The 21,895-nt window shown below is 39.8% G+C and overlaps 1 protein-coding gene across 2 annotated transcripts in view; it reads right to left on the reverse strand.

Moving 5' to 3' along the window:
* The window catches only part of LOC102539001 (aldehyde oxidase 4-like), a 58,231-nt gene that overhangs the window by 9,629 nt on the left and 26,707 nt on the right, over positions 1–21,895 (reverse strand). For both annotated transcript variants that reach the window (XM_031678090.2, XM_072961505.1), the window contains exons 15-28: positions 20,929–21,091; positions 19,063–19,155; positions 18,179–18,348; positions 17,741–17,855; positions 17,158–17,280; positions 15,321–15,417; positions 10,957–11,081; positions 8,867–9,000; positions 7,568–7,655; positions 7,141–7,227; positions 6,765–6,956; positions 5,560–5,787; positions 3,126–3,221; positions 1,874–2,002 (exon numbers count right to left, since the gene is read on the reverse strand). In XM_031678090.2, the coding sequence (XP_031533950.1) occupies positions 1,874–2,002; positions 3,126–3,221; positions 5,560–5,787; positions 6,765–6,956; positions 7,141–7,227; positions 7,568–7,655; positions 8,867–9,000; positions 10,957–11,081; positions 15,321–15,417; positions 17,158–17,280; positions 17,741–17,855; positions 18,179–18,348; positions 19,063–19,155; positions 20,929–21,091 (1,840 nt within the window). The remainder of the gene's footprint in view (positions 1–1,873; positions 2,003–3,125; positions 3,222–5,559; positions 5,788–6,764; positions 6,957–7,140; positions 7,228–7,567; positions 7,656–8,866; positions 9,001–10,956; positions 11,082–15,320; positions 15,418–17,157; positions 17,281–17,740; positions 17,856–18,178; positions 18,349–19,062; positions 19,156–20,928; positions 21,092–21,895) is intronic.

Below are 21,895 nucleotides of genomic sequence, written 5' to 3' on the forward strand. Positions count from 1 at the left end.
GGACCCTCTGAGTTGGGGTCCCTGCAGAATGGCGTCTGCCTCTGAACACAAGTCTACAGTGGGAGGCTGCCTGAAGCAGCCTGGGGCACTAGAGGGTCATCTGGAGGGCGGTGCTGTCCTCTCACTGACGGATGATCTTCAAAGGTGCAGGTGTTCTGGGTAGAATCTATGGTGCAGATGCCGCCTGGGGTAATTTTTCCCCCTAATTCATTGAATTCTCTGTATTTAATGGCTCCATTTTAAGACAAAATTAGGAAGAAAGACGAGATCAAAATGAAGTCAAATTTCTCTGCTTGTTGCTCTCTTTGCTTTGTGGTATCTAATACTTAGTCAATCTCTATTTCTGTATAAATGTACTAATGTGTATTGATTTACCTAATCCACTTACTGTTGCTTTTAATTTGAATTTATTCAGGATTTTCCTATCAGGCACTTTTACAGCCATTTCCCAGACTTTACTCCTGTATAAATGACTTGGGATTTTTAAAAAATTCTGGGGTTCTGAAATTAACAACTCCACTTTCTACAGCTGATGGACAGTCTATTCACATCAAGGCTGGAGCCACTGTCATCTTTGCAGCCAATGATGTCTCAGCTTCTGCCATATGGCTCCTTTGAAAATCTGAAATGATAGTTGACTGACAAATAATCTAGAGCCTTGGGAAGCGATAAGCCTCTAAAGTTCTTAGTAATCAACCCACCATGGAAGCCCACTGCAGAGCTGCAGAAGGTCTGAAGGGCAGTCAGGTGACAAACTGTCCTCCTTTCCTCCCAGCTGGCTCTCTCTGAATCTGCTGGACACAGCTCAGCCCAAATCAGACAACGGAAGCCAGGGAGTGGGAAAGCTCCACTTTGAGATTTCCTACATTTTTAGACTTGAGATAAAGAATTTTATTTTGTCTCAAAGGTGGCCTAGCAATATTCGCATTGTCCTAAATGAAGTTTTCATGTTGTAAGTTGAAATTTACCCACCGACTTTTTAAAACAATATTATTCCTATGTATATTTTTTGGTGTGTGCAACCATCCCTACTATTTCCAATACTTTGTCATCACTCCAAATAGAAACTCTATAACCATTAAGAAATGACTCCCATTACCCCGCCCCCCAGCTCCTGGTAACTTCTAATCTCTAGATTTTAAAAGGACGCCATGTGTCAGGGTTTCCTGCAAGGGGGGAGGTGTCTCAGTAGAAAGAGGCTGGAGGTAGTCTGGGGCTTGAGGGTGGTCTGAGGCCCCTCACAAGTGGTTAAAGCCACAGGAAAGGCACTGCCCAGGTCAGAGCTGCCCAGAAGGGACTCTCTAAGGAGCTCACCATGGTATCTGCAAGGGAAGGAGTCAGATGTAACCAGGCCAGATCACACTGATGCCAGCCAAGTGAGACCTATCATGCCTCTGACCTTTGTGCTTGCTCTTCCTTGGACTTTACAAAGATCTGAAATGCGGGCTAGGAAGGTGGGGGTGGGAGGGGAGAAAGTGCAGCAAGGGAAATGGAGAGAAGCCAAGCCCACGTGTTTTTCCTCCAAGCCTGAGCTGGTGAGTAACAGAGACACTGCAATTTGAAGTACATTTTGGAATTTTGGACTGGACATTTAAATTACTTAAGTGACATAATTTCTGCCAATGAAAGTGACTGATGGATTTTAAGTTATCTTAGAGTGATTAGAAAAACTGTGCATAGATTTCATTGAAGGGAGGGAAGAAGAAGCCCACAGAGGGAGCTGGACCCACTTGGAGTCTTGGCTCTGCTGGTGGTTAGCTGAGTGTTCTAGAACCAGCTGCTTGACTCCTCTTGGCATCAGTTTCACGTTCCCCTCCAGACAAGATCCCCTCTAGCATGGTCATTGGGTGACAAGGAATGAAAGGAAAGTCACCTGCACGGCCCTCCCGAAGATGTCTGTCCCCAGCGACCCGGCTGTGAAGATAGTGTTGGGCACGGTGATGGTGCTCGTCTCAGACAGGTGGATGTACGACTCGGGGATGTTTAGTTCTCGACTCGCCACCTGCCGGAAGCCCAAGAAAAATATTGATTTCATTGACTCTAATTCTCCCTCCCCACAAGTTAAAAACCTTTTAATTCTTTTTTGAACGGAGTATAAAACCTGCCTGTCCTATAGTGACAGACATTTAAGAGAGCATCTTGGGTTTTATACGTAGATTTATATGAGTTTGAAGATTTTAATGGCAATGTGCAGAGACACATTGTTTTTCAGAGACATATGGCCAATCAGAGAATCTTTCTGTGTTTTCTTTTATATCAGTTTCACAGGAGCCGTGTGGCAGTATGGTGGTCACATCTAGTTTAGTACGACACATGCAGGCAAGGTTGAAGTCCTGTTCTTATTGTTTTAGTTTCACCTTCTCCTCGTGGTTTACAGACAATTTAGCAGATTTTGTTTCCTTCGTGGGGCATTTTACAGTCAAAAGGGTTTTACTGTAAAGAAGCATACGAAGAAGCCCCTGTGGATTTTCATGATTTCCTAATTCCAAGCACACTATTAAATAATGTTCTCTCCTTAAAAAAAAAATCTTCTGTTTCTCACTGAGAGCCAGGCTTTGCCCACCTGTCCCCCTCAGCCTCCATTTTTGATTCAAATTTCAAATTCAACAAATTATTATTGAATATTTTAAAAAAGAAGGAACATTTTCCTATTGCAAAGAATCTCTTGCTCTTTCAACAGTATTAGAAACCCTTCTTAGAATTAGCACACGTAATGACCAGTCATGGAGTTTCGAAGCAGACTGTGAACTCTAAGAACATAATTTCTCATTCTATTAAATATAGTCATTTCTAATGAAGATTTTTAATTCACACAGGATTGCTTTGAAAAGTTGCTATAAAACTGAAAAATATTTTATCTTTGAATAGTGAGATCACATTTTTCAGAAGACCCACGAACTCGGTTCATTAGTATACAGAAAGAATAATACAATGTATCTCCTCAGTTCTAATACTCACTTTCCTCACCTGCGCTGCATTTTTGTGTTTCTGAAATCAAAATTAGTCTTTCAATTGACCTGCATTTAGTATTATGTTATTTTTCCTGCTCAAAAAGGAAAAAGCCATTGAACTGGCTGTCTGGTTCTTTACTCTTCCACAATGGAGGAAATGGACCCAAATCTCACCTGAATCATTTTGGTGTGAAGGCCTTGTCCCAATTCACAGCCACCATGAATCACCAAGACAGAACCATCGAGATAGATGTGGACTAGAGCAGCACCCTGGGGGTATAATTGTAACACCAGTTTGGAAACTGCTGTGGCCAAATCTTGCCACGAGTTTAGCTGAGGTTATCAGATGAACAGCTTTGCTTCAATGAGCCAAGCTCTCACTGTTTACACTGGAGAAGAAAGCCATTACAGGTAGCCTCAGATAACCCTTTCAATAAACCCCAGACGTGAAAACCACCAATGCAGGGACATGAATTGTTACTCATCTTCAGCCCTACAAGTTTCCTGCCTCCGGGAGGCCTTGTGCCGTTGCCTCTCCAAAGCTCCAATCTGTACAAAACTCTATCATTCTTTCCTCCCTGAAGATGAAAATTAATTTTAAAACAAATGGAACCTGTATAAGTAAATTTCCAGGCACAACCTGCCCTGGATACTAAAGGAGCTGGGAGAAACCTGAGCTGTTTTAATAGTTTCCAAATGCTGCTGACCTTTAGAAACATGGTGGGCGAGGGCTGTGGACACCATTCTAGAAATTCCAGTTGAGTAGGTTGGACTTGGAGCTCAAATGCCCATTTTTTTAAACTCCCAGGAGGTTTTGATGACTGGCCAGGTTTGGGATATACTGATTCAGTCCAGCTTCTTCACTTTGCACGCAGGGGGTAGAAGCCTACCCGGGAGGAGACGTGGCCAAACCCCGGTGCCCGGTTTGCAGTTAAGGACCCAAGCCCAGTGTCCCCCACACCCACGCCCCACTGCCTCCCTCGAACGAACTGGTGCTGCCCCTCTCGGGCTGGCTGTTCTGATGGAAGAGTCTGCAGGCCGTGCTGTGGCTCCCGGTTTGGACGACAGCAGGCAGGACACCGGGATACGTCCGGGGCTCTGCAGGCCACTGGGATTTTTCTTTACAGAAGTCCCTGTCATTTGTTCGTGCACTTGGCCCAGCATCCTGCCTCTACCCCTTGGGACCTCTACCCTCGTGTGGACACCTGTGCCCTGTCACCACACATTCAAAATGTCAACTAGCTTAGCTATGCCAGGTCTCCTGGGTCTGCGACTGCATTGTCAGGACCGTCAAGTTCTCTACAGTAACTTTCAAACTTTGTGTTTTCACCTCATGACAATCTAACAAGAACAACAAATGACCGTGTATCAAGAAGTACTGCCCCGTGCTCTCAGAGCCCATGTCAGATTTTATGACAATGACTATAACCTACTTTGATTGATGGGGCATATTAGAGACAAGAAGTCGGGCAGCGAGTCATCACACACTACACAGACCTTTACAATTACATTATGATTTACATTATGACTTCAAAATGCTTTGTGTAACAGCAGCCAGAACCACCAGTATTTTGTAAGTGAGGATTTAGTTCCAGAAAAGCAGCATAACCCACCACATTAAGTTACTGTTACTGTTTTGAATATTACTGGCATTTATAGTATTATTTTTATATAATTTCCAAATTTGTTTGTGTTTTATAAAGGCATAAAAGCTATAAGAAGCATCTTCTTTATTTTGTGGTTACCTACAGTTAAAAAAACTTGAAAAGAAATAATTTAAGCTACCATTGAGAGGCCACAAGAATTTTTTTCCTTTAAAGGGGGTCTGTGTGTTATTCTGGCTTGAGAAATACTACCAGAGGGAAAGACTGAACACCTGCTCCAAACTCCCCTGGCTTTCCTTCCCACCTCCTCACTGGTTAGTGGACTCTAAGGAAGCGCATGTATCCAGGGTCATTTCTGCAAGAGACAGCTTGATCACACCTCATTCACACCAGGAAGGCGGCCTGTATTCCTTCCTTTGCATGGATTTGGTTATGAGAATATTTCAGAGACTGATGAGGCTCAAAGCAAAAAAAAAAAGACATGAAAAACTGTTTAAGGTGAAATTAAGAAGGAGGCACAGTAGTTATGAGCCTCAATATAGGAATTCCAAGCTTCTGTGTGAATGGGGTAGCTCTGTTTGTTCTCTCTCCCTCTCCTTTTTTTTTTTTTTAAATCTCTGTCTTCAAATGACCTGCTGTCACTAAGAAATTAGGAAAGAGAGAAAGGAATCTTCTTATTTCCCCCAATTCTCTCATGGATTTGAAATTTTTCCACATACTCCAGTACTCGCGTTTGGGCCCTGCCCAAGGCTTTGGCCCCCTTGAGCCCGACTTAATCCATTGATTGCTTTCCGAGGTCGCTGGTACTGTGTTGCACCAGGTCTGCTCTGACACCCGTGGTCGCCAACACTTGCCAAATCCACCTTGTTTCTTGGTGTAGGAAGCTGCCCTGTTTCTTTTTCTCCTTGGAGGAGAACATCCCTACTTGCTCATGATTGCCTTTTTCAGACAGCTAGTCATGGGGAAAAGAGCTTTTGGTGAGAAGACATACCGCTCAGACCCACCTGATTGTAGTAGGCTGTGGGCATCCCAATGGTAAATTTCATGGGGATCACGGCAAGCCCCCTCTTCTTCCAGTAATTCTTTTTGTTAAATTCCTCAGCAGCCAATTTCCTAGCAGAGAACGAAGATTTCTCCAGACATTCTTTCCAGCATCTTCTCAAGGGCTCTGGATCAAATGTCTGCTTATAGGCTGTTTTGCTAATTCTCTTATACATGTTTATTTCTTTAACCTGAAAGACAAGAAAATAAAATGGATTTCAAGGATATATGCTTATTTCCTATGTGAGGCATGCATTTTTGTTACATCCTTGATATGAAGAAAATCTTTCTAAAATAAGAAACAACTATTTAAATGGCTATGAACATGTAGGTATAAGTGTACATGTATAAATTTGATGATAACAATCATCATAATAACAATAAAGACTACTATTGAAAACTTCATATGCTCCAGGCTGTGGGCTAAGGGTATTCTCTCAGTTAACTTTACAATAACGCTAAGAAAGAGTAGGTCCCAACTATTATGAACTCTCACAAGTTTTGTTAGTGCTGAGACAAAATTCTCCTGACCTCAAATTCTTTAACTCCTACACAGTGTTTCCTTATTCTTAACTGTTCTCAGATTAATTCCTCAAAATCTTGAACTGTGCCAGAATGTTTGCACACATGGCCATAATCATTCCACTCTCTCTATTCACACCCTCACATGCCTTCACACCAACTCTGGGATTGGCCATGTGACTTGTCTGGCCAATGGTACAATATAGGCAGAGACTTGAAAAGTGCTTATGCATTAGGCTTGCCATGTTCTTACCACTCTTGGGAATTCTCTGAATCACTATGAGGACTAATCTGGGCTAGACCACTTGAGGATGAGATCCTTCTCAGCTGAGATACCCCCTAGACCAATCAGCCCAGTGACCACTAGGCGTGCAAATGAAGCTATGTTAGACCATGAAACTCCAGCTGAGCTTGCCCAGATCAGAAGAGGTGCCCAGCTGATCCACAGAATCAGAAGTGCTATTGGTCATTTTAATTTACTAAGTTTTGTGACTGACTTGTTACACAGCAAGAGCTGATATTTAGATGATGAACTTTGTTTCTTTGAATCTACTTAGGAGATGACATAATGCTGTACGTGGGTGCTCAATACATATTTGAACCCATGGTGTCAAATTTTTTTAGGGCATTCTGACTGATTACCTACCTGTTCAGGGGGTAAGTTACACTGAGATGCCACAGCAGTTATATAAGTTTCGACTACCACCGCGACCTGGGGAAATCCAAATCCTCGAAAAGCAGTGTTGGATGGCAAATTTGTTCTGCAAGCTCTACCCCGGCACCGGAAATTAGGAATATTATATGCATTTTCAGATTTCAGCACAACGAACTCAATAACCTGAATGAAGGCAAAACAAAACAAAACTTCTTGTCTATCAAATAGTCAAAACCACTTATCCAAATTTTATCTCTAACTTGAACCCTTCACAGAATTTAACTTGTATGCCAAATATTCATGCAAATAAAGTGTGACACATACAGGTCAACTGGTAACCTATGGGAAAGGCATAGTTCTTATTTACCAACTCAGACTCATCAGGAGTGCATCCACCGTTGATATAATATTCAACATCAGCAGCTTTGATCACACCATTGTTCATGAATCCAATCTGCAAAGTGATACAATAGGTAAAACCATTTCCTCAATAGTCCTCTACAACCAGCCCGTGCTGTACACGAACACCTGATCACAGTTTGCCAATCCATTCCTCACTCATGCACATGACTTGATGTGACAGTCACCAGAGGAACACTGAGGATGGTGCCCAAGTAGACCGTTATCCCAAAACAACGTTCTGGCTAGTTTTACCCAGCACCCAAATATCCCTTTCAAGTGGTACGGAATTTAGTAATTGTACTATTATATGTACTAATAGTATTTAGTACTATTGGTTGGTTATCACTGGACAATGTTTTAAGCAGTTTCTTGAAGTTTTTGCTTTCACTCACTTTGTATTTTCCGAGAAGTGGGTGGCGGCCCGCAGTTATCAACATGTCATCACCACGTTCCAGAATAAACCGTATTGGGCGGCCGGTCCTACAGGAAACGACTCTCTTAGTGTGCTGGATGCTTCAGAAAGTTGTAAGTACTCTGAGACCGGGAAGGGGGCTTAAGATAATCTAGTTTGGTGGTTATCAGTAGGGGTAGTAACATACCTTAAACAACATTTTGGAAGTTTGTGGGGGCATTAAAATGTGAAAAAAAAGCCCTTATTACTATAGTCATTCTGCTTTAGTCATATCTGAGAATTTAGATATTGAAATGATACATTATATGGTTATGTTACTTTCCTTTTATTTCTGTTTTATATTACATTAAAACATTGTATGATGATTTTAAAATTATGTATGTAAGTAGATTATATTATGAATCTTGCATTGGGATAGTGAAAGGGGAATTAAAATATTTGTTATAAGAGGGACTTGGAGGCTGAAAGGGTTGAGAACCAATGCTTTGTCAAGCAAGCTGTTGCTCCTCCACACTCAGACTCTTCTTTCATGAAGTGTCCAGTGGAGACTCCTCTGACTTCTGAAGGAATGCTCCCAGGGCCTGCACATCTGTACTTACTAGACCATCTTTTCTACTGTTGGCAAGTGCCAATGAGTGAAAACATTCACAGTCTTTTTTTTTGTAGCGGGAGCCTGGGTTAAGCTAAGTTTGTCCTGAATATGCTTAGTGAACTTTGGTAGTTACAAAGTTCATGCACAAAAGTCATGGCTATTCCTGGGTCTGGTTATTCCATCCAGATGATGTAGGGGCTAAGAGAACATTCCCAGGCAGCAACAGACCCTGGTTTATTTCATGACAAAATATGTCCCTTGTAAGGTTGTGGTTTGGACCCTCCCTCCACTCAGCTTGATTCATCCATGTGATTTAAAACATAAACATTTTAAAGAGTGAAATCAATGCAGCTCATGAAAAAGTAGTACATAGTTATGCATACAATGAGTCAAAATTTACTGTAGCTACATTTATTTCACACAGCAATCTTGGGAAGCAGGTAGCTCTTACTTTCACCACTTTATAACTGAAGAAACTAAGGCGTCTTGCCCAAGGTGACCTTGTGAGTGAGTGGGCAGAGCAATGCTTGAACACAGGCTCTCTGGCTCCAGGTCCAGAGTTACTTCACCCACATGCTAACCACACCCTTTGGAAATAAAGGGCTGACCAATGGGTTGAGAGCCGGGATCCAAGACTGAGGGGACGTGGGTAGCAACTGCCCTGCAGGCACTGTGACTTGTTCTTACTTGATGGCGGCCACAGCACTGACAGCTCCTAGCAGAGCGGGCTTGGTCACTTTTCCCCCAAATGCTCCTCCAGTTCTTTTCATGTGACACCCAATTCTACTCCTTGGGATGTTTAGTGCTGCAGCCACAAATTCCTGTAAGAGGTAAGTCCCCAAAGCCACAGAAGTTCAGTTTAATAGTTTATTTCCTTACTCATGTACCTCCCCTCTGCCTAGTAAAAGAAATTCAGTAATTGAACAAATACAACATTTACAGAACTGTGCAATCATCATCATAATCTGATTTTAGAATATTTTAAGCATCCCCAAAGAAACCTTGTATCTATTAAGCAGTCACTCCTAGTCTCCCCCAATCTTAAATCCCCCAACCCTCTAGCATGAGGCAACTACTAATCTGCTTTCTGTCTTAATAGGTTTGCCTGTTCTCAACCTTTTATGTAAGTGGAATAATGCAATATTGGGTCTTTCATGACTCGCTTCTTTCAGCGAGCATTGTGTTTCACCGTTTGTCCATGTCGTAGCACATATCAGTGCTCTATTCCTTTTTGTGGCTGAATAATATTTCATTGCATAGATATACCAGATCTTTTAATCCATTAATTAGTTGATGGACACCTGTGTTGTTTCCACTCGGCTATTGTGAATAATGCTGCTATAAACACCTGTGTGGGAGTTTTTGTGTGGCCATTTATTTTCGTTTTTCTTGGGTAGATACCTGGGGGTGAAATTGCTGGGTTATATGATCACTCTATCTTTAACATCCTGAGAAACTGCCAAGCTGTTTTCCAAAGTGGCTGTGACATTTTTTATGGGTACTAGCGAGGTGTGAATGTCCTCATGTCTCCACAGCCTGGCTTGTCATTGTTCGTCCTTTGACTTGGCCGTCCTAGTGAGGTGGTATTGTGGTGGTTTTCATTTGCTTCTCTCTGGCAACTAATGACGCTGAGCGTCTTGTCCTGTGCTTATCAGTCATTCATAGACCTTCTTTGGAGAAACGTCTATTCAAATTCTTTACTGGGCCTGCTTTGGATACTGCCCCCAGTTCTGGGCTGTGGGCTATGGGCTGTGAGTACCCAGTGCCCTCGTCACCCTGGGGAAAGGGTCACTGCTGTCGTGACTGACTAGCTTAGGAGGTGCTGAGGGGAGATAACAGGGTGACCTTGGGACACACACATTACTCCTTGGCTGTCGGTCAAAAGAGACCTCAGAGGTGATCTTTAACAACTTCTTCAGTTTACAGAAAGAAGATATTGATGTCCAGCGACTTGTGGGAGATCATGTATCTGCTTAGGGGCAGAGTCCTTATCTCCTCTCTCTTCCTCCTTCCACTTCAAAACTTATGACTGTGGAGGTCACAGCCAACCCCAGCTCAGCATCAGTCCCTCAGTCTTTCATTTTGCCTTGAATGGCAGCTGGGAGCTTCCTCCTCCCACTGAGGCTAGCCGCCCTTCCCGACCTTGGGGTACCACCTCACTGTGCTCCACCAGGAAGCCCCGAGTTTTTCCCTTCAGTGAGACTTGTCATTATCCCTCCTCCCAGACCTCCTCCTCCTGTGCCTGCCACTATCTGAGGACCTACAACTCCACATTTCAGAAGAGGGGAATGTCGAGGATTTTCCTTGCTTGCCTGTGTGTGACAATGCCTTATAGTTCAACCAGTGGAACAGGGCTGGAATTCAAATACTACCATGTTGAGCTGAAAATGGCTTGGAAATGCAATCACTTTACATGGGCACCACCAATACATGAAAACTTTCATACAGAGAAGCAAGGTAGATGAACCACAAAAGGAACTGTGGTTGTAACACTAAGGCTTTGATCTCCCTGAGATGAAGATTTACATTATCAATTGTTACGAGGGAAAGATGAACTTGGCCTTCTATTTTGGAAGGTAACAAAATTTTCAGATCTCTTTGAAAGGTCTGCCCTTTCAGGGAAATATCTGCCCCATTTCCTTCATTCTGGGCTTCAGCCAATGTCAAGTGTGCAGGGAGTTCCAGGTGTGGGAGTGGGAGGAATCAAAAGGCCCCTAGAGTGGAAGGCCTGGTTGTAAGGGCCTCTGGAGTCTCATTTTCCAAAAATATCCTGTTACCTGCACATGGGTTGGAAACTGTGTTCCAAGGTGTAACACAATTTCTTTATCTTCTTCTTTAGGTATAGCCAGGATAGTCTGTGTTTCCATGTAAAAATGTTCCTGTCCTTCCATGTGGATCTCACCTGTAAAGCATAAACACAGGACAGTGTTTACTGGAAAGTCCCAACCTGGGGGCTTGCGATGGTGTTTAGTTTATCAAGAGCAAGTTACTTCAGCTTTTGGAGAGCTGGACTTTATATGATTTGGTTAAAATACTTTTTCTCATTAATCATCACTGGACCTCACCGCTGTATGACCCTGGGTGATTCACTCCCCTCTCCCAGCCTCAGTTTCCTTATCTGTCTGGTGGGTGCTGAGATCTGTGATGTGCTGGACTTGGGCACACAGACGAACCTGGCCACATATCCTGGCTTTGTCATCTCTTTGCTCAGTGAGTTTGGCCAGGTTATGAAACCCTTGATTCCTCATCTGTAAAATGGGGGGTAATAATACTATGTACCCCATTTAGGTGATGTCAGAATTATTGAGTCACAGAGAGAAGTAGCTTGCTAAAGCACACAAAGGTTTAAAATGGCAGAGCTGAGATTGTTCCCTAATACCAGCCTACTCTTACTGGCTTAGCAGAGATTTTTGTTCTGTTCAGTATATCCTTATTATTTTGTAGGCTGTACCAAGAGAGGCATTTGGCCCTTGTTTAAACATTTGGAAGGTGGTAGTTTTACTTTAATCAAAAGACTCCTGTACTGTTAAAATAAGTGAATTGTGTCAGGAGACAAAGGATTTCTTAAAGTTATTTCTTGGGATAACAGAGTGTGAGTCATGCAAAAAATACAACCCCCTCCAAAAAAAAGTTTGCTTTCAGCATGTATATACTGAATTTAATCTAAACCCAAATTTATTTAATAAATAAGTAGCTTTCACATATGCCAGGTATTGTTCTAAGGCCAAGAACTTTACAGGTAATTTATTCAATCCCCATTCCAATCCTGTGAGGCAGGTATTATGAGGAAACTGAGACATGGAAAGGTTAAGTAAGCTTCCCAAGGCCACATAGCCAATAAATAGCAGAGCTGGGATCCAAACTCAGGCAATCTGACCCCAGGATCCATGCTCTTAACTATTGTAAGACACTACATTCTCTGTAACTCTTAGTCATTTCGGCCCAAATTCCAAATACCCTTTGTATTTCAAATGTCCCATTTGTCCCCAGATTTTGACTCCCACAATGACCAAAATCCTGAATGACAAAGAGGTAGCAACTTGTCACTCTGTTACCCTCAGTGAGAATAAAAATTAAAGGAAAATATACCAACATAGTTAAGAGCAAGGGCCTATGGGTCAGCCAGTCCTAGGCTCCAGTCCTGGTTCCACTGCTAACTGGATATGAGACCTCAGCCAATTATTTAACTTTTCTAAGCCTCAGTTTCCTCATCTGTAAAATGGAACTACTGATATGTTCCTTCTTAGAAGTGTTCTGCTTGCATATTAAATAGTGAGCAGTAATACTTAGCAGCTTAAAATAGGCATAACAATAATAATAATACTCATTTCTTGAGGTTATTGTCAGGATTAAATAATATAATACATGTAAAATGCTTAGCATAGTGTGTGGCACAGTAAGTACATGATAAATGTTAGCTGATATTATTATTATGACTAAGTAACCTTTCACCCAAATTTATAGTCTTTGCAAAACTCATTTAGTTTCTTCTATAAAATTTATTATGAAGTAATATATTTTTGGCACAAGAGTAGATACTGTCAAACCTCTGAGCAGCTTTCCTGGCTTTCCTGGTTGTATTTAACTACTCCTCAGAGGTAGAGAATTATTTTTATAATTGGGAGTCAGTCTGCATTTTCTGCTTAAACTGAATGATGTTGGGAAACAAATGTTCTTAAGGCCTCTCCTAGGTTTTAGTAAAAGATAAAAGCTTACAGCACTTGCCAGTCCAGTTATTTAGAAGTAGGTAATAGATTTTGTAAAAATCACTATTTTCTTTTACCTAAGACCAGTAGTTATTCTCTTAGTAGTCTCTCAACCTTGGCCACACATGAGCATCACCTACCTGGGGAACTTTTAAAAAATACTAATGCTCTGACCTGATAGTCCAGGGTTCTGATTTCATTGGTTTGAGGTGGGATCTGAGGGATCTGGGTATTGGTATTAAAAAAAAAAATCTTACTGGCTAAGTCTTATCTAGTGCAGTAATTCAAAACAACAAACAAACAAATACAGTATTAAGATTGGAAAAGATAAATAAAACTGTCATGATATGATTATATATGCAGAAAATTCAAGAGAATCTATAAGACTATTAAAATAGTAAGTGAATTTAGCAAAGTTCCTGGCTATAAGATCAGTATACAAAAGCCAATTGTGTTTTATGCATTAGACACAAATAAGTAGAAAATTAAGTAAAAGGTATCATTTACAATAGCATTAAAAACCATCAAATACTAGAAATAAATATTAAGAAGGGTGTGCAAGATCTCTATGGTAAAAACTACAAAGTTACTGAGAGCAATGAAAGTAAATGTAAATAAAAGAGTCTATCATGCTCATGGATTGGAACTTAATATTGTCAAGATTTTAATCCTCTCAAATTGATGCTGTTTCAATGTAGTTCCAGTCAAAATTTCAGAAAATTATTATTAGTGGAAATTGATGAACTAATGATAAATGTATATATACATAAATGCAAAGAACCTAATAGCTGAGGTCTTATTGAAGAAGAAGGAGCAAAAGGATCTTATACCATCAGATTTCAAGGCATATTATAAAGTTACAGCAAGTAAGACTGTGTGGTATTAGCACAAAGACAGATAAACAGATGAGTGGTGTGTAGCAGAGTTCAGATATAGAATAACACAGTCATAGAAACCTGGAAAACGATAAAAGCTGCACTGCAATTCTGTAAAGGAAAGGACAGTCTTCAATAGATGGTGCTAGTCGGCTGGATATCAACTCGAAAAAAAACTGAAGCTTGGCCCCCATCTCACTCTATAAGGAAAAACTGATTTGAGATGGATCATAGACCTAAATGTCAAAGCTAAAACATTTTATCAAGCTTCCAGGAGAAGTCACAGGAAAATATCTTCATGACATTTGGATAAGCAAAAATTTCTTCACGGCACAAAAGCACTAACCATAAAAAAGACTGATAAACTGGAATTTATTAAAATTAAGAACGTTTGTTCATGAAAAGGAACCATGAAGACAGTGAAAATGCAATCCACAGACTGGGAGAAGATACTTGCAATGCCCATAACCAGGGACGAACTCATATCAAAAACATAAAAACCTTCCTATAAATCAGTAAGTAAATCGATGAATTATTACATTAGTTATATTAAAATCAATAATATATAATTATCACTTTAATTAACTAAAAACAAGCAAAAGACTTGAACAAACATCTCATCGAAGAGGATATAAAAATGACCAATATACACATGAAAACTGTTCAATACTATTAGGCATCAAAGAAATTCAATTAAATCCACAATGAGATACTACTATACACTCATTAGAGTAGATAAAACTAAAAAAACTGATGAGAATGAAAGAACAATGGAAATTTCACAATTATTATTAGGAGTAAAATTGGGAAGTAAAAAAAAATGGCATTAACTAAAGGTTAATAATTAAAGGTTAAAATAAAAATAAAAATAGAATAAAATAATATAATAATAATAATAAAAAATAAAATAAAAATAAAATAAAATAAATAAAAAATAAAAATAAAATAAAAAAGTTTAATATTAAAACATTACTATTTGGCAATTCTACTCCAGAGTATATTCCATACCAAAAGACATGTATAATAATAATAGTGTTTACAGAAACTATTCATAACAGCCCCAAGCTGAAAGCAATTCAAATGGTCATCAAAGGTAAAATGGATAAATAAATTATGGAATATTTATACAATGGAATACTCCTGAGCAATGGAAAAGAACTATGGACCTATGCAGCAACAAGGACATATCTTCCATATGGAATGCAAGAAGAAGCACAGAAGAAATCATACTGTGAGATTCCATTTATGTGACGTTCAAAACAGGTAAAACTAATCTATAGTGGTAAAGGTGAGAGTCAGACCTTGGGGTGGGTCACTGACTGAGAGGGGCACAAGGAAGCTTTTGAGGGTGCTGGAAATATTCTCTATCTTGATGTGCATAGTATTTACGCAGATTGATACATATGTGAAGTTTCATCCAGCTATAAACTTATTATTTGTGCATTTAAAATTGTGATTTAAAAATCACACTAGGGTTGAGAAGCTCTGCTTTAGTGTTAGTATTTCTCAAACCAGATGACTGAATTTAGTCTTGAACTTCAGAGGCCCAAGACCACTTACCTTCAATGATTTGGTCAACATATTTAAAGGCTTGCTCTACATTTCCTTGCTCAATTTTTTTCTCAACAGTGAGAAATGAATTGTGCTTTAGGGCTTGCTGTAGGGGAAAAAACAAACCAAAACAAACCAATTAAAAAAAATTCTAGTAAGTCATTCATTATCCATCAAAATCCAGAGCTCCTACTCTACAGTATCTTCACACACCAAGACAATCAGGGCAGTGAGGAGAGTGAGCAGGAATTGGGTTCAAATGGATTATAGACACTGGTGACTCCTTTGTTTTGTTCAGGGCTCTGAGGAAGAGCTGAAGGACAGACAAGGATGTATAAAAATATGGTCCCACTCTCTAGACTGCTGAGTGAGTGCCTGAGGCAGTGTGGTCTTAAGATGACAACTTAGTGGTGGTGGGCGGCAGATATCAGAGTAAAGAGAGGTCAAGAAGGAGGAGGTCTGTGGGGCCAGGAATGCTCAGGGATGACTTTGTGTAGGTGACCTAAGTTAGGTGCTGAACTGAATGGAATTAGGACAGTTAGAGAAGAGGGGGAGAATCATTTAAAGTCAAGGGCGCCTCATTAAGCAATAATTTGAGGTTGAAACCAAGCTGAGGGGCCAAAATGAGAAAAAAGCCAGGCTGGGTAGGTGGAGGTTTTCTATCAAGAAGCAGTTGGATGAGCTTGAAAGGTGGACTGAGGTTGGACTAAGAAAGACCTTGAGTTCCACACTAAGAACCTTACCTGAGGTGACGCTCTTGTATAAGAGAAGTGATCTGACGAACTTCATGGCTTAGAAAGTTAATATGGTGGGTGGATGGATTGAAATAGAGTACAAGAACCTCTTTAAGTGTTTATTGTAGTAAGTCTGATAATAGGAGGTAAGGAGTGGGCTGGAGGGTGAGATGGGAGTCCAAATGAGAATGGAAAGAAGGAGACAGGCTTAAGGGGCATTTAAATGATAACTGGGAAAGATATGACCTTGGTAGATGTTGGAAAGATCAGAGAAAGATCAAAGAGGATGCTGAAGGCTTCACCCTACTTGGCTGGGTTTTATATTGTGTATACACACATTTATCCATCTATCCCTCTATCACACACATTTACTGAGCACCTACTATGGGTTTAGTGCTTCACTAGGTACTTGGGTTATAAAGCACTGTGAATATGTTCTTGACCTCATTAATAACAACTGAAACAAAATAACAGCTAATATTTATTGAATGCATTCCATGTCCCAAGTGCTGTTCTAAGCATTCGAATTATTTCATTTAAACCTTGCAGTGACCTTTTGGTGTAGAAACTTTCATAGTACCCATTTTACAGATGAGGAAACTGAGGTATAAGAAGTTTAAGCAACTGGCCAAAGCTTTCATTGCTGTCAAGAGCCCATTAAATGACTGAGTCAGACTGTTAGCCGGAGTATCTATCTCCAGAGCTTGTGTTTAAGCAGGAAGCGGGCAGGGAGACAGAGGACCCAAGTTGTAATTCAGTAAATGTTACAACTGTTTTGAGTTTCACACTACATTAGATAATCCCCCTGACTAGTTTTGGATATGAGGCCATTGGACATTGCCCTGGTGCTGCTAATCTGTATTCTGCGGCCACGCTGTGGCAAGACGCCATCAGAAAAGAAGTGGACACAGGAAGGAAGGGGCTCCAGACAGGAAAATTCTCAGTATTATGCCTCAAGGTGCATTGCTGGAGGCTTCTTTCTAAAACTATAGATAACTCTGAACACGTTATAGACAGAACCCAAATTATACTGCTTTGTGACTCCATGGGTTGAATTCTGTCAAATTTATACCGTCCTAGTCATTCTAGAAGACACGAAATGGCCTGCGTACCTCTATCGTGATAATCCTTGGTTCCAGATCTTCATATGTGATCTTCACCTTTTTAGCAGCCTCTCTTGCATGAGCGTAGGTATCAGCAGCCACCGTGCAGACAATCTGACCCACGCAGATTACCTGCAGAAAAGTCACATGTTGTGTTTTTCAACCTATGAGAATAAACCTTGAACGGGGTAGGGGAGCTTGAGTAGGATTTAGCGGGTATGGAAGTTGGATGTGGAATTTAATTATCTGGCCTGTGATTGTCTTCAGCTGCATTCCTCACATTCCCATATTACACACAATAATCCAGTCACCCTGAAATTCTGTTGATACTTTCAAAGTCCTCTGCTCTGTATTGCTTCTATAATGTTCATGAATTTTTAGAAGCCTTCCCTGAGAGGGTTTATGGCCTTTAACAGAATCTCAAAAGCGTCCACAATTCAAGGGAGAATCTGAGAATTGCTGAGGTGGAGTCACTGGTTCCCTGCAGATCTTGTGATGTGAACCGAATCCATGGATATTACAGTCATAACCAGTAATCTTTCAGCATTTCCAGCAGAGCATTTGAATAGTAAGCCATACACTAATCACACACCTCATCCTGTGCATAGAAGACCTCTCCGTGATGGTTATTATCTCCTGGAACGTCCTCCGCTGTGATCACATCAACAACACCTGGAACTGCCAGGGCTTCTGAAGCATCAATTGCTCTAGGAGGGAAAATTTGAGAGTCCACATTAAAGTTTCAGAGGTGAGTTCAGGCTAATATAAATGATTCCTCAAACACTGGGAAAAACTACAGTGGGCCTCATAACTAAGTCATGGGCAGTATTCTATGTTGAAAAGAGCCAGTATTTAGTAAGCATTCTGACTTGGCCATAAGTTCTTTCATAACTGTGCTTAAAAATGACTGATTACCATCCAGAAGAGGAAATTATTCTTAATTGACTTAAATATATAATAAACTCTCAATTTGAATATGAAATTGTGAATGTTTTCCAGTAACATATAGGAATGTTTTAAATTTCCTTACATGATCTTTGCATGAGCTCGGGTGCTGGTGACTACAGCCAGGAAGAGTTCTTGGGCAACAGGGGGCATGTCATCAACAAACACAGCCTCCCCTGTGGTGTGTTTAATGGCCGACTGGTGCATGATCGGGTGACCGACTGGATCTTGTGGGGATTGGTAAGGATCCACACACTGTTAATGAATAAAGCAAGTTATTTTACTGCCAGACATTCTCATGCACTGAAAATTGGATCTGATATATCTGGCTTACCCCAAAGTCAAGAAAAAATATAGACAATTGTGTATTCATGTCTGTGAGTCAAAGTTAATCAATATCCATTGGGTACTACGGTAAAGGATAAATTCTGATTACAACTACCCCCTCACCCCCCAAAATGGAAGACATTTTTCCTGCCCTCAGAGATTCTACAACCTAGTTAAGGTACCAGAATACACACAAACACATTAACACAATGTGATCAGCTTTGTATAGCAATAAAGAATAGCTTACACAACTAATTTGGTGCAAGAAAAATACACAAGTTCCTGGGGGATTTATAGTGGTTCTAATGAAGCAGGGAAGTCTTTCTAGAAGCAGTAAATGTTAAGTTTTTTAAAAAAGTACAGACATTGGTCAAGAAAAGGAGGAAATTTTAAGCAGCAAAACTGAAAATAGTAGGGAAGGGAGATTTAGAATCTAATTCCTTGTGTAGCCTCGAGTAAAAGCATAGAAGCTAAACCAAGCAAGTCATGCGTGGGTGACAATGTGTAAGATCAGCTGGCTTTAACTGACTTTATCTTTACAAGTAATAAAAATATAGTTGCCAAAAAGAAGGGAGGTATATGCAGCATGCATACATCTGAATGCATAGACAGATTAAAAAACAAAAATCCCTACCCACTGACCTGGAACATCTGAATTCCTTGGGGTGTTTCTATGGGGAAGTCTTCTAGAGCACTCATGAACTTTTCTGGGATATCGGGAAACTTCTGGGGATCCTGAAGAGAAGATTATTTCACGTTTACTTTTACAACCCGAGTGACCAGCTTGGACAAACACATGCAAAAATATGTTGTCCGATTTATTCTTCCAGATATTAGACACCAGATCTGCTGGGAAAGAGCCCTGAGCTTTGAGTTCCCTAGGCTAGTTGCTGTTATTTGAAGAATAAGTAGATCTATTTGTACACACAGAAGAGTGTTACTTCTAGAAAGTAGAGACTTCACTTTACAACAAGGTGAATCGGTGAAAATATGTAAGCGTGCTTTCAAATCCAGGTCAATCTTCTAGGCATGTATTTCAAGGAAGAAACCGAGGGAGGAGACAAAAACGAACCTTCAAAGATGTTTAATTATAGGTTATTTGTGACAGTGGAGGAACTAGAATTAACCTAAATATCCAGAAACAAGGAAATGGATAAATGAATTATGGTACTTACATAAGATGCAATATGCTGCAGTCATTAAAAATGATTCTGTAGCAGTGTGTATATTGACACTGAAAAACTCTCATGAAATATAGTTAAGTGAAGAAAATAGGCTACAAAATTTATGTACAGTATAATTCCTTTTTCTTGTAAAAGAAGAAGAGTAAAGAGAAACGTAAAAGTATGCATTCCAAATATCGAGTGGTTATGATAGACTTACTGGCTTACAAGGGATTTAAAAAATTTTTGCTTCTTTGTATTTTGAAATCTTCTGTACGAGATAATATGTAATAGAATATGTAATATGTAAGGGAATATATGATAAGATACAATGTATAAGTTAAAAGATTATATTTGAGAAATTATATCTGATAATATATTAGATATATTTATTAAATATTTACATTGATTATATTATAAATAAGGAATAGACTATACAACAGTGTATAATAAAATATGATAATACTACTATTAATAAATAATGTTGATAAAAATGATTTAAAAAAAAAAAGACTGGCTGAACTAACAGAGTAAAGCTCTCAGCCATAAAAGAAATGTGGGTGTAGTCATTCATCTGCCATTTTGGGGTCAGCTCATGGTTTATCAACGGGGCACTCACAGTCATGGATCATATTCTGAGAAACAGTGCTGTGGAGGTAATTTTAAAGTAGGGTTAGGTAAGAAAAAAAGTTACCAGAAAACTAGAAATAATCTAAATGTCCAAAAATAAGAATAGATCAAATTATGGCACAACTATCCATATACATGCCATGCAACCATTATGTCAAGATGTCACTGAAGAATATTTAATGACATTGATAGACATTTATGTTACTAAGTGAAACAAGCAAGCAATACTAAACACATATATAAATACACATCCGTAAAGAAGGGTTTAGAAGGCAACATAACAAAATGTTAATAATGGTTATGTATAGGTGATGGGATTACAAATGACTTTCTCTTCCTTTTTGACTTACATTTTTGAAATAGTAAAGTATATTAATAAGAAAATTTTCTTTAAAATAGAAAAGGGATTATAATTTACTTACTGAAGGCTTTTCACTACTATAGATCAACTCGGTGTTGCATATGAGCATTTGTCACACAAATCATAAGGCAAATGGAAAAGCAAGGCTGTCCGTTCTCAGCTCAGGAGTCAGGGAGGGTGAGGGAAGGAGAGAAACACAAGGGCCAGGAGGAAGCCGGTGGAGGCTGGGGACCACCACACTGCGGGTCCCGCACCCACGCCCTCCACCTATTATCAAAACCAGGCTGAGGGATCTTCATGCACCAACCCTTGCCCAGAATGCCAGGACTCCCAGAGACCAGAGAGGTCAGTTACCATTTTATTCAGTCTTCGCCTCACTTTGAGGTAGAATTTGAAGAGCAAGCTGATGATCAGGGTGCGCCTGTATTCCACCATTCCGCCCTCAGCTGCTGGTGGGATGTAAATCTCACCCAGCACCAATCGGCAAGCGTCACTCAGCATTTGGTCATCCCACTGCCTAATAAGAAAGAATGCAAACACTTCACAGAAGAGACAGAGACAGACATTGATCTAACAGAGCAAGGAAAGATGGAGAACAATCTGTATTCATCTTTGAAGGCTACACAAAATATCCTCAAATATTTCACTAGCTTTCTTTAGAATCTGATGCAGTGGTTCCCAAATTTTCCTTACTAAGTCCTCCTTTATTAATATTATTTTTAAAGTTTAATTTTTAATTGAGATATAATTAATATGTAACATTGTATCAGTTTTAGGTGTATAATGATTTGATATTTGTGTATAATGTGAAATGATCACCACAGCAAATCTAGTTAACATCCATCACCGCACATTGTTACAAATTTTTTCTTGTGATGAGAATTTTTAAGATCTACTCTTTCAGCAACTTTCAAGATTACAATGCAGTATTATTAACTATAGTCACCATGCTGCACATTACATCCCCATGACATTTATTTTATAGCTGGAAGTTCGTACTTTTTTAATCCCCTTCACCCATTTTGCACGCCACCCACCCTCCTCCCTGTCATGCAACCACCAATCTGTTCTCTCTGAGCTCATTTTTTGTTTTGTTTTGTTTTAGATTCCACATATAAGTGAGATCACATAGTATTTGTTTTTCCCTTTCTGACATATTTCACTTAGCATAATGTCCTCAAGGTCCATCCAATTTGCCACAAATGACAAGATTTCCTTCTTTCATTATGGCTGAATAATATTGCATTATCTGTCTGTCTGTCTGTCTGTCTGTCTATCTATCTATCCTATCACATTTCCTTTATAAATTCATCCACTGATG

Source organism: Vicugna pacos, chromosome 5 (genome assembly GCF_048564905.1).
Source record: "Vicugna pacos chromosome 5, VicPac4, whole genome shotgun sequence".
Classification (NCBI taxonomy): Eukaryota; Metazoa; Chordata; class Mammalia; order Artiodactyla; family Camelidae; genus Vicugna; species Vicugna pacos.